The 13,285-nt window shown below is 46.9% G+C and overlaps 1 protein-coding gene across 1 annotated transcript in view; it reads left to right on the top strand.

Annotated features, from left to right (window-relative positions):
• LOC144179828 (uncharacterized) overlaps positions 1–13,285 on the top strand; it is a 68,085-nt gene that overhangs the window by 44,092 nt on the left and 10,708 nt on the right. The window contains exons 22-24 of the mRNA XM_077708259.1: positions 3,367–3,512; positions 4,909–5,024; positions 5,088–5,232. Coding sequence (XP_077564385.1) covers positions 3,367–3,512; positions 4,909–5,024; positions 5,088–5,232 — 407 coding nt within the window. The remainder of the gene's footprint in view (positions 1–3,366; positions 3,513–4,908; positions 5,025–5,087; positions 5,233–13,285) is intronic.

Raw genomic sequence — 13,285 nt, 5'->3', positions numbered from 1 at the left:
GCGCGTTGTACTGATCACACCACATTCTTTCCTTTTCAACTTTGAAAATAGTTAAGGGACCGAAGGGGCAATCGTAGAATCGAAAAAAAACAGCAATCTTGTATTTGGCATTTATTCATTCTAATACAAGCTTGTTAACAGTTGAAACTTACTACTTTTGTAATACAAACCTCCGTTAATCAGCTAATGCGAGGTCTCGTGCGAACGAGTATAGGTTATTCCACTTAAGTGATGAACGTTTGCTTGCGCTCACTAACTGAATTAAGGGTTATCTGCCGGGTTTCCATCAAGATCATTTCTCTACCGTCTACACATAGTTACTCTGCTTCCGTCACGGCGTTTATAAAATGTAATATCGTAAAACATAGAAGTGGTGCAATAATGGGACAGCTGAAGTAAACAACTGGAGATTCAAACAACAAGAAAAGTTTAAGTGCCTTCGAAGGAACAGCGCTTTTAACTTAACGAGCAGGGAATCCATTATCTTTGGTGTCTTATAAATACAAATTGTCTCGCAGGGCAGCCACTTCATTGTGGTGCAGCAGGGTCTGAAGGCAGACATCTGAATCCTGACAAATTCAGCACTACTCTTGATTTCAAGACTTCCCATGTTCTGGTCGTCGGAGCAGGGAGTATTAAAGGGACCCTGCAACACTTGCAATCGACAACTAGTAACTTATTTTGGGATAAAGCTATTGTCCCAGAAATCTCCTCCCGCAAGAATTATGAAAATCCGTTCACAATTAACGAAACTACGCGCCATGAGAAATCGCGCATAATCGTTCCCTCTCAACTCGACCGCGGACAACGCGACGAAAGCTGCGCGCTCTCTCCCGGAGAGGGGGTTGGCTCGCGGCGTTCTCTTCGGCGGCCTTCGATATATCACATGCCGCGTAGTTTTCTCCTTTTCTCCGCAACGCGGAGGGGCGTATTTCCGGTCTGGTGCCACAAAACAGCAGGCATGGGTGCCTCCTCCCAAGTGCGCGCTCGGGCTGGTACGGCGCTTTTGAAGCAATAAACGTTTGTAGTCGAGTGATCCCGTTGAAAGGGAAGTATTGAGCTCATCACTCAAACTCCGCGCGCACTCAAAACACAAAAGAAACGGCAAAACTGTGCCTACAGGTTCAGGCATAGAAGAGGTTCGTACACAGCGATGACGACGACGGAAACGGGAGAATCTAGCCGCGAAGTCGACCAGTGACAGCCGATCGGGCAGACATGGCCTATGTGACGTCCCTTAGGCCATGCAAGGGGTTGCACAATGAGGACAACTGAAGAGAGAGCGGTTGGTTTTACCGCGTCTTTCACATCGATTTGCGCGCTCACCGCTTCACGTGCACGTGCAATATTTGGCTCAGGTATGCCTGGCAGTATAGCCTATAGTTCATATCACAAGCTAGCTGCAGCACTGTGGAGGCTACATTGTTATCAATAGTGCGCCCACTGAGGGCGCCTAATCCGCCGTGAAGGGGGTCCTGAAAGGACACTCCCTTCTCCCCTCTCGGCAAGTGGCACCGCACGGCCCCGGCGCCTTTTGTCGCTTCATTCGCGGTGAGTTAGGCGCCCTGAGGGGGACAACAATGTAGCCCCCACAGTGCTGCAGCTAGCTTGTGATATGAACTATAAACGTCGCGCAGGTTTACTTGCACTGCTCAAAGAGTGTTGCAGGGTCCCTTTAAGTTAGAATTTTTTTTGCCGAAGTCTTCTCGCATCCAACTTTTTAATGATGGGAAGACCTTCTTCAAAAGTGCATAACTACAGTATTTCTATGGAGTAGCTGCAACTAAAATGGTAATACAGATACAGCTCGTTCAAAAGGACGTAGAATGGGGCTAGTTGGTGGTTCTTCATGTTCAATTGCGCTAGGTTTACAGACAAACGGTTAGTGTCCGTTAGTGTGCGTTCGTCTGTATACTTAGCGCAATTGAACATGGAGGATAGCTCATTCGCTAGAATCTCAGGGAACAAAATACAGTTGGTTGAGTTAAATTCCAAAACCGATCTATCGAATGAGTAAAAAAGATACATAGAGTCGATTTATAAATCTTTCCCCTCCCCTTGGGAAAAATTCGGAGGTGGTCGCTGCGAAATCTTTGGAAGATAGAACAATGCTTCCAATTTGAACAGTTTTAAAAGAAGTTGTCGTACTTGAATCGAAATAGATAAAATATGTACGCTTCAAGAATAACGCATCCGTAATGCCGTAATAGCGGAGAATACCATCACAGTAGGTTGCCAGTGCGCTGCTTCGCAAACGTAAAGTACCAGAACAATGCGGTACGCCATCTCACAGAGAAAAAAGAGGCCACATAAAAATTTTTGGGCCTGCAGTTTCCAAAATGTAACCAAAATGATGGACAAGAGAAAAGTTTTTTGCTCTATGGCGCAATACCTGCTATTGGCTAGGTGATGGGTGATTAGGAGACCGACTTCAACTTCTTCTCGTGCCACGGCGTACTGTCGACTTTCAAACAGGATCTAATTAACGATTACCCACTAAAATAATATTTATACACATTTTGAGGTACGATTAATGCAGTCAACTTTAGTGTGCTTTTTTGAATTACCCAGATTTGACTGGTATCGTTGCGAAGAAAGCCTATTACGTTATTGTTTGGGGTGTGGCATTTCCTTGCGCGGCTGCAGACGATATATAGTATTGTACAAATGAAATGGAAACATGAAAATAGCAACAAGAAAAAAAGTCAATGCATAAATAAGGGCTAGTTGGTTCGAACTGTGAAACATGTAAAATAGCGCGGTAGAGGCGGGACGCCCATCGCTAGTCCTGTGTAATCTCTTCTATATAGGCCCGTCTCAACCGCGCTATTTTAAAATGTTTCATGAACAAGAGCACGAAAAATCAAAGAATACGAATATTGGAGATAAAATAATCGCTATGTAGTGGCCTTTTTGGAAAGACACATTTTCAATCTTTGTTATTTTAATAAAGCTATGCGATCAATTACACTCACACGGAAATAAATGGCGCCATGTGTATGTTCTTGTTTATATTGCCGTGCTCACGGTTTATTCGTCCATGTCTGTACATTTTTAATAAATTGCCTGTGTTCACACAGTTCTGAGGCACACCCAATGCATTTATTCTAGCTTACGCTTCCTTAAAAGCTTTAACAATCGCGATCTCCGTACAGCTTTATCTGATGTGGACTCCATTGGGAGTCCTAATATCTTTTTCACTAAACTGTGTGTCTACCCACTGATTTTAAGAACACCCAATATATTTATCCCAGCTTAGCATACATAGACCGCTTTAACAATAAGAAGCTCCGTACTTTTTTATCTCATTCGGGCTCCGTTGGAATTTATCATTTTTGCTTGGTGTGTTTCTCTTGTCCTACATAGATTCTTCGGGAACTATGCCTTGGATGTGATCGCCCGTTGTGCCTTCGCCACCAAACTTGACTCTCACTCGGACCAAACCAACGAGTTTGTTACCAAAATAAGAGAGGCCTTCTCCGGGCGCATCACACTTAGCGCACTCTTCTGCTGTGAGTTGTGCGTTACAAGCTTGCTCCTGCTGACCACTTGATTGACAATGCCTGTAAACCAGCAAGAAATTGTGGTCAACGGAAGCGACGATGTTTTGAGGCCCATACGTGTAACTTATTTCACAAGCTCAACCCTGTACAACCGTTCTATAGAAGCAGCAGAAATGCCAACGACGGAATACCGTGCCATAATTATACGACAGATTCAGGTATCACCCGAAAACATCCCACAAAAAGTCAGTCGACGAAGAACCACGCAGACACCATCACATGAGACATATGTGAAATTTATATGGCTAACTCCTGTTCTCAATTATTAGTAACACACTAAATTGATTACAGGTCATTCTGCGTACGTAGCAATTTTTTTTTTAATTTCGAGTTTTTGCCGCTTGGCATATGAGAGGCGGTTTAAAGATGGGAGGAGGGAAGAAAGTAGGAAGGAAAGAGAACCTGGTAGTCGGTTTAATGTGAACCCGAAATCAGCGGTCGAGGGGTGGGGTTGGGTAAACAGCGGTACGAGAACTGCTGCAAGGAGGAGCGGGTTGTGGTGGAAGCATCTGGGGTGGCCCTCACCTTCTTAGTGGGTGGCGTATCCTGTGCGGGGACCGTTGCGTGCTTTGCGCAGGGTGCTGGCACTTCACTTCCAGGCACAGAAGAATCGTAGTCCATCTCCTGGGTATGTGCCGATGAGGTGGCGGGCTGTTGAACCCCGGGGTCTCCCATCACTGGTCTCCCATCACTGGTTACTGCAGCATGTGATTTGTTTCTTAGTACGTGGCGCGGTAGCTTAGTTGCTAATGCGTACGACATCACGAGCACGACCCCTGGCCAAAGTGACAATTTTCTAAAGATGAAGAACCAGAACATTTGTACTGATGAGATTTCTGCGCGCAAGAACTTCCGAGGAGGTTCCAATTATTTTGTATACCTTTATCCCGTTCACCTTCGCTGCGCCTACTTTCACCTTTGCTGCACAAAACTCAAATACTCCAATTTCAATTATTCAGTAGGCTAAGATACTATGAGTTACGTGGGAAAGCGCCGTCGTCTACAATGATGAGTGAGCTTTGCGTTGGGAGTAACATGGTATTCCCCCTCCTCGCACCCCCCCCCCCCCCCCCCCCCCCCCACAAGGCTGGCTTTCCGAATTTTTATATCTGAAGTCACGAAAACTACGCTCCTTCCGGTGATACTGCGCGCAGAACTCGTCCGGACAAAGAAACAATCTCGAGTGCCATAGGTTCGAAGAACTGAGCAAAGGTAGATTCGCGAAAAGCCAAAGTATTTCAATAAATATGTTATGCGCAGCTCAAGTTGATAAATAAAGGAAGATATAAACCTGGTGACTCCCTACCTGCACCAGCGTTAAATGTAATTCTACATTTTTTTTCAGATTTCTTCCCTGCAATCTCTAGGCTGCTTGGCATTCGAGGTTTCAATTCTGATGTGTTTCGCTACTTCAAGCAGATTTGCCAAGATATTATAAAAAAGCGAAAAGACGAACACATCGTAAGTTTACTTTTTTATGTTATTATGTGCTCCACACTTCATGTCCTTCCCCTCTTCCCTCAGCGCCAAGAAGATTTTCTTCAACTAATGATGGACGCACAAGACGCCAAGCTTGAGAACACAACTGAAGACACTTCAAACCGTGACGAACAGCTTTTCAACCTTGGTTCGGATTCCAGTACCGATGTAGCGTTCTCTTCAAGCAAGAGTAAGTTCTTCCAAGGCTTTTGTTTACTGTCATCCTGAGTTGCATATTCGCACAAAAATATTTCCGAAATAAAATTGGAAAATCAACGGGGCTGAGCCAAATAAAGTAATTTTGTAAAATTTCATTTGGATAATTACAGTTTAAGGGCTCAGAACACAAGTATGCCAAGAACGGCATAAATGCCTTCTTACGTGTTTTTCGTTTTATGCAAATTAAATGCTGCCCTAATTTTCTAGAGGACCCTGGTTCCAATGCCAACGAGAGTAAGTTTCGACAATGTTCTTTTGAACTGAATTGGTTACTTTGTTTACAGGACCTTCTGTGAGAAATGGAACGTCATTCCCAGGATGAACTGGTGGGCTAGTTAGTAAGACATCGTGAAGGGATTAACACCGCACGTAGGCGAGAACACTTGAGAAAGGAAAGACAGGATAAAGCGCTTTGTCCTGTTTTGTCTTGATTTCCCTTTTCTGCATGCGATGTTAACCCCTTCGTTTGGAGTAATTATTCGCGTTTCATTCATTTATTATTCATTTAAAAATCATTTATTATTCATTGAGCAGCCGGACATTTTCTTTACCGTGAAAGCCGGATTTTGATCCTACGTAGTTAACTAACGCTTTCGTATTAAACGTAAAAACGTATAAGCTTCAACAAGACTGCAAAAGTTTAGCCTCTGCTTTTAATGCATATATACACGCGAAACATTGAATGAAGTATCGGTTCACTTTTCTGCAAATGTCGTCCAAAGACGACACTCTTCTGCCGCTTCTGCCACGTAAATGCTCTGTTCTCCCACCGCCCACCTTTCACGCCCCTCCGCTGTCGCGTCGCTCGTTCCACAACAATTATGATGCAGGTTTGCTCACGTAAACTCAATTTTCCCGCGTTCCACTGCTCACACGCCATCTATTTCAGCCACTCATTAATGATTCACACAGAATACGTCCACCACTTCTAGTCGGAATTTTCAACGCCTACTTGCCCGTTTGGTATCGCAAATATCAAGCGCACAACTATTTCCGAAAGAGGCAACTGCCTAGTACCAGCTATGTACTGAGCTTTGCTTCAAATATGCCTAATGCTTTCTGTTTGGTCAACCATGGTAGCGAGTACGAAGCGTAGTACAAGACTTAGTGCTTTGGAAAGGTTTTGCCTATAAAAAATTATTGTTTAAGAATTATCACATCTTTTGGCCAGGTAGCTTAATCGGAGGACAAACACTCAGACGTACCGACCGACCAAGTTAACGTTTCGCGTTTAAGTAGTGCATGAAAGATTGCGGCCTTAATTATGCAAATCGTCTTACGTGAACAGAAGCTGCACTCTGTCCCATTAACATTGTTTCTGTCTGTGCAGGGTTGCTAAAACTCAGCGAAAGAGTTAACAGTTCGTTAAGAAGTAGCTGATCCGCTGGTGTGGATAACAACATAAAGAGCACATCAGGCGAAAATCTACGACGTTAGCTTGCTTGCTGTGCCGCAGAACCTTAACTGCAAAGTGCAGCCACACACACACACACGTAAAAATTGGCGCAGCAAATTTTCGTTGGTCAATCGTTATACAGTAAAAGCTCGTTAATTCTCGTTATACAGTAAAAGCTCGTTAATTCGAACTCGGGTAATTCCAACAGAGAAAATTCGAACTTACGTCCTGGTCCCGGCACAGCTCTGTATATTTAAATGGAGAAAAACTCGATAATTCGAACGCGTCGGTATCCAGAACGGTTAATTCGAACTGGGATCCCATGATTTCCGTCGCTCCTCCCAGAAGTCAGCCCCGAGTGATTGCAATGTGTCGCAAATCCAACCCAAACCAAATTTACTACAGATGCAAAATCACGAAACATAAAAAAACAGCGTAGCGCGCGCGCGCTACGCTGCTGCCACAGCTTATTTCACTACCGCAGAGTGCGCCGCGCCTCAGGCGCGAGTGCTCCGACTCCTGCCGTGGCAGGTTTTCTTTGTGCCGTGGTAGTTGGTCATGACCTGCGATCACGTGGCGTGTGGAACAAACATGTAATAGCGATTAGCCAGTGATGACGCGTCCAGAGATGGCTTCTTTGTGTTCTGCTCGCGCAGTGTGCCGCAATGTACGTTAAATTTAGCGCCCTCCCGCTAATTCGAACTCCGCTTTATCCGAACAATTTTATGGTCCCCTTCGAGTTCAAATTACCGAGCTTTTATTATTATATTGCGCAGAATTCATAGCTCGATTGCCTTTATATCGCTGTTTTTTCATGAGGTTATTTTTTACTACTTTGTACCAGTCCAGCTGAACGCGACCAGGTGGAGTTGACCGTATCTGTGCTGCTCAAGTCAGCCGAACGCAGTTTTTATTTACTCATTACTTATTTATTCTTTTTAAAATACTGCTATTCTTTACGGGCTGTTACCGGAGTGGGCAAAGACGTAATAAAGGACACCCATACACACAAAAAGGCACATACGTTACAGTACAAAGAACAACAAAAAAGTAACTCATACCTGTTTAGGAATCTGTAAAAATTTTTCACAAAGCTATCAGTGGTTTCATGCTCCACAAAAGCTGGCGGTTCAATTTTTTTCATGGGTAGGTTTGACAAGCTCGGGGGTCAACTTTCTTGGCACACCACGTGAACCAACAGCGTCGGTAGATCACATATTTCTTTCTTTACAATGTAAACCAGCCGAGGGCACTTCCTGGCACATCTCGCAAGTGAACACCGCCATACAGAGTTTTTTTTTATGTGTTAGCATCACTCAAGCATTAGTTGGCTCTATTGAAAAAAAAAAACGTGGTGCCGCGACATTGCCGGTACCAAGCGGAGCTGCTGGAAAATGTCGCCAATAAGCGTGCCCCGAGGTTGTCGGGAACACTCTTCCCGGACGGCTACAGAAAAAAAAGGTCATAGAGCATACATATTTTGGTAGGAATGCTTTTGGTGCCTCTGAAAAAACGTCTTCTCAACAATGTATTCGAGTGTGATCGGGTTCGGTGCAAGGCTTGGTCTTTGTAAGGGTGGTTTTCTGAGCAGAGGTGTAACACTGCATTCTAAAGATAAATATAAAGCGACTGGTTGTGTGTTCCGCTTCGCAAAGGTAGCTTCCTAAAACAGAGAGCTCTAGTGAAGCCTACTTATTCAATACATTCGTGCGCTTGCATGTTTTTCAAGTCATAAACCGAACAATACCAAACTGAGCAGCCCAAATACTAAGAGACACCAAACTCAGCGGCACAACAGGGTGGCGTCACTCAGCGAGAATCGGCCCTCATGCATTCCCACGTCATCTAGGTGGCTTATGCACCAGGCCAGTTTTTTTTTTGTTTTTCTTGAAAGCGTCGCTGTGTATGGCTGGGATTTTATGGTATTTCGTGCCCTAACCTCAACAGGCTTAGCGCCCTCTAGGATGAGGCGAAGTACACGAGTAAGGTGGAAAGCTACACGATGGATTGATACGAGCCGCAGTTGCGTCAGAGCGCCGAATGGCTGTCGGGTTTGAGGGGTTCCCGTAAGCCGAGTACAACGCTAGTAAACTGGACGAACACCATGTTCCACGTGAGAAATTTGGGAGATATTTTCGGTACAGCCATTTCGGAATATGTTGTGCGGCGTGCGACGGACTGTTGTTCGAAAAAAATTTGATGGTTATTGGTTACGTGCAATTGACGTGTTACTGCATACCTCTCCTGAAAAGGCTGACGTGGGAACATTCCAAGTGTGCGGCAGGCGCAATGACTCCCCTTACGATGCAGCATCGTGCAGCGGCTCTGTACGATAGAATGTAACCCCCCCCCCCTTCCCCTTTTAGTGCCATACCACCCCGCTGGTCATCCACATTAGTACGGTGGGATGATCTCGAACTTTGGTGGTGTTTGGCGCCGTCTGCGGATCTTCTATTTCTGCCCTCTTCTTGTTTGGCCTCTCAAACAACGTTTTTAAACTAGGGCTTCCATTTATGTTCGTAAAAGCGTTGTTAAGAACAACGCTGCCATTTCCCTTTGTGCACTTCTGTCTTTCCCTAAACGTGCCCTACACTCTAAGAAAAAAAGGCGTGGTTGTTCATCCTTAGGGGGTGGAACAGCAATGTATCATATAGAGTTCCCTAAAAAGGGAACAGTTTCTCGCTTTAAGAGGGAGTAGCGCATTTCTCCCCCTGGTAGTGGAGGAAGGATTTCCCCCTTTCGTGAGCTAGTGGAGACACGTTCCTCCTTTGGCGGGACTACACGAACAGGGCCTGTAATACGAGTAGGGCCTAGCGAGATGATCGGTTTGAGTATCGAGGAAGTACAAATAGGTAGTTAACGTAGGTTCCTGTGGCTGTGTGCGCTTAAAACGGGCTAAAATAACCTAGAATATACGTACCGAGCACCAGAACTGCGGTTACCAAGACATGACGCCATCGATATGCGCGACTTCTTGCATTCGTCCCAGGAGGCGCTCGCCTTCGCTTTCAGCGCAAACGCCCCACCATTCACAGAGCAGATGTTGCAACGATTGTATTTTGACTGCCGCGTTTATTTCTCACAGACTTGTAACCCCGCCGTTCCCCGACACACGAGATCACAAACATTCAATGCGGCCGTTTGAGAGAGAGAGAAAACATTTATTGCCCAGTCACCGACCTAAGTCCAGGTCAGCTAAACGATGGATCCTGAGGCGTCACTGTCTTCATAGTAGTCCAGAATGTCCTTGGAGATCTTCTGGATGTGAAGGCAGAGAGCCTCCTGGGTGGCCCGAACGTCTGTTCCCGGCGGGGGAGCCAGCCAAGTGTCCCCCGAGGTGATGCGGGAGAGGGAGGGGGGAAGCTTTGGGGGGTGGCAGTCCCAGTAGGAGTGGGGAATAGAGGGGTATGCGCCGCAAGAAGGGCAGGTTGGGGGAACGGAGCACTTGCGAATGCGATGTAGAATGTGGTGAGATGGGAAGGAGCGGGTATGAGTCTGGCGGAGAAGAACGGTTTGGGCGCGAGTGAGGTGTGGGTCTGGAGAAGGGTAGACTTGGCGGGCGAGGTGATAGGAAAGTAAAGTGAATTTACGGGTCCCACGATCATGAAGACGAGTGGAAGGAGGATGGTACGAGGTTGGCCAGGGAATAGACGGACCCGGGGATAGATCTGGGGAAAGCGCGTTTACTCTTGCGGTGCCGTCCATGTTAGCGTGGCCAGGTACGCATACCAGGACAAAGAGGTGAGAGGATGTCTGTTGAGAGTGTCAGTCACTAGGCTAGAAGAAAAGGGGTTGACGGTATAGCGTAAATAATTTCGGATGGCGGATGGCGAATGTGTGAAGATATAAGTGGGGTGTTCTGTGGAGGTTGTGAGAGCAGCATGCTCTATGGCAAGAGCGATGGAGTGCTCTTCTAGGGAGGTGGCATCTGGCGGGAAGAAAAAAGGCGTTTGTGCGGAAACCAGCGACGAGTGACGTAAAAAGGCCGAACAAGTAGTTTTTGTTAGTCCGCTCACCTGTATACGACGGATGCATCGGGACGCAGATTGTCTGCAATTGGGCATCTCAACCCAAAGGCATCGCAGGCGGCGCGAAAAACGCGTCCTAATGATTCGTCGGAGCGAGGACGCAACTAAACAAAATAACGCACAGACACAGACAGTTCCTCAATATTGCTCCCGCAGGGCTCCCTGCCCAGACGACTCTTTGCACAGATGAGGCTGCTCCCCATCTAGCCAGCTCGAAGTAAAGCAATCATAAATATCTAAAAATGACCCACAGAGGACGCTAAATAAAGATAGAGGGGCAGCTACTAAGCATCCGTATCTGGGGGTGCTCACATCAAGGCGTCTCCTCTATGGCTAACGTAGGTAACACTTAAAGGGACCCAGAAAAGCTTTGTGAAGGTGGCAATCAAATGCATTCAGGTGGTAGAACACATAACCGGGGATTTTTGAGCCAAGTGTGAGCCCCATACGTTGTATGGATAACTTGTAAACGATTTTTGAAGATCGCCTTTCTCAGCCGATGAGCGCGACGCAGCAGCGAGACGACCGCGGCTGACGCAACGGCGATCGCGGCTGACGCAACGGCGAGGCGCCCCCCTGATTCGGCCGATCGTCGGTCGCCGGCAACGTCACTACGCTTGGCTTCCGGTTGCTCTTCCTCCTTCCTGCGCGATCCCGAGGCAAAGGCGGGTCTGCAGCGATTGACGCGTGCCTAGGCGCAGGAATGTAGCTAGCGGAGAACGGAAGTCGAGTGTCGCGATGTCACACGGCTATTCCCAGTGTTTCCAGCTGCTTTGAAAGAAGCAGAGAGGGAGGAGGAATCGATCGGCAAGGGGGAGAGGTGCACTTAATTGCTTCTGGCGCAGCTAATACTGAATGTAGATCAATAATTCCAATGGCATTGCATCGCTATATTGGTACTACTCGGCAATAAAGGCCTTTTGTATCTTTTACAAAAGGCTTTTCTGGGTCCCTTTAAGAGGCCGCACATTGGCGGGCACCGATTGAGAAAACACATAGCGCACCACAGTAGCATATACTGTATTGAAGGCATTGCCAAACGCACAATAGATGCAAAAGACAACAACGCAAGTATAATACTCCTATACACACACATTGCACCACCGATTGTACACCTCTCACACGTCTAAAACATTCACGTGATCACAAAGCACTACTAATCTTAAAACGGCTATAACCTGTTTATAACTCTTATCGCATAGGATGCAAGTAGGAGCAATGAGCTTGTGGTTTGTTCCGATAACCCACAGTAATGCGTGAGCCTCACCTGCGGTTAGTTATATCGTCGAATGTAACACGTGCTTTTTATTTGTTTCAAATTTTGTAAGAAGCAATAGAATAGCTCAGAGAACAAAAAAATTGGCTCCAATCCACGCTGTAAAGGTGGTTGGAAAGCAAAGCTTTAAACGACACCCAAAATAATTGCCCATGTGACGTCACTTAAATTCACACACGTGGCTCTACGAAGAGCGAAACCAGAGATTCTGCCAGCTGTTACCTGGAATTCGCTGGGGTGACGTCCCGAACGCAGGAGCGTCGGCCAAGGTCGGGCTAGAACGGTGGATGACGCCGCCGCCGCTGTTGCCCAGGCGTGAGTCGGAAGTGAGAGAAAACGGAGAGGAGCGTCTTTAGAAAGTTGAGACAACGGAACCTAGCCGTTCTGGTGCGTTAGCTTAGGGCTATATCACCGCGCGACACAAGCGCAGACAGCGAAACAATTCGGTCTGTGAACTTAGGGATTCCCATTTATACCGATTTAAACAAGTTAGTTTAGTAAGTTTTAGAATTCCCACAACGCTGAGGGAACTTTAGTTATCACTATTGATCAGAGCCAGTTGCTCCTTTCGCCGTTTGTAATACTTGTTAAAGCATATCCGAAATCGTATTCGCCAATTTAGAAAACGGAGTCACATTCCTCGCAAGCAGTGCGGAAAAGGTAGCATTTCTCTAGCGGCCAGATGTCTGTATGTAGTCTGTAAATTTTCTTTTCCCACCGTGTAAACCAACCCTTAAAGTATCTTTGCCGCACGACCACTTAATTCGGTCGGGTCCGGGTAACCCAGGAGGTGCTGTCGAACAAGTTAATCAAGCCGTGCGAAGGAAGCGCGCAATAAACGATAAGCACGCCAGAACAGGCCAAAACAACCATCGCTAAAGCAGACGACAAAGCCGCCACTCCAACGCGGCCGCCGGTGCGAGCAGGCAGCTGCGCGTCGGAAAACGCTGGGTAATAGCGCCCTATCGGCGCGCCATCTACACTGTGCTCCGGGAGTGAAAACCGCCCTCCCCCCTCCTCATCCGCGGACGGAGTTTCTTATCCCGTACGCCACGAAGGAATCCCGTACGCCACGAAAACCGCGGTTTTCTCATTTTAGATGCGACGCATCTCTTTAACTCGCCTTGTCCGCCGTAGTCGGCGTAGTCCGCACGTCTCTCCCCCATTCTCCAAGCCGCGCCAGCTGCGCACTAACGCCGCTCTCTCACCGCACACCGCAGCGCCATCTGCATTTAGCGCTCGCTGGCGCTCGCTCCCGTCGCCGCGCCAGCTGTGTGTCAGCGCGCGTAAGCGCTCGGTTAAACACATGCGCATGCGCTGCTCT

This window comes from Haemaphysalis longicornis, unplaced genomic scaffold (genome assembly GCF_048455015.1).
Source record: "Haemaphysalis longicornis isolate Haplotype H1 unplaced genomic scaffold, Haemaphysalis longicornis Haplotype H1 scaffold_4, whole genome shotgun sequence".
NCBI lineage: Eukaryota > Metazoa > Arthropoda > Arachnida > Ixodida > Ixodidae > Haemaphysalis > Haemaphysalis longicornis.
This window is presented reverse-complemented; position numbering and strand designations above follow the sequence as displayed.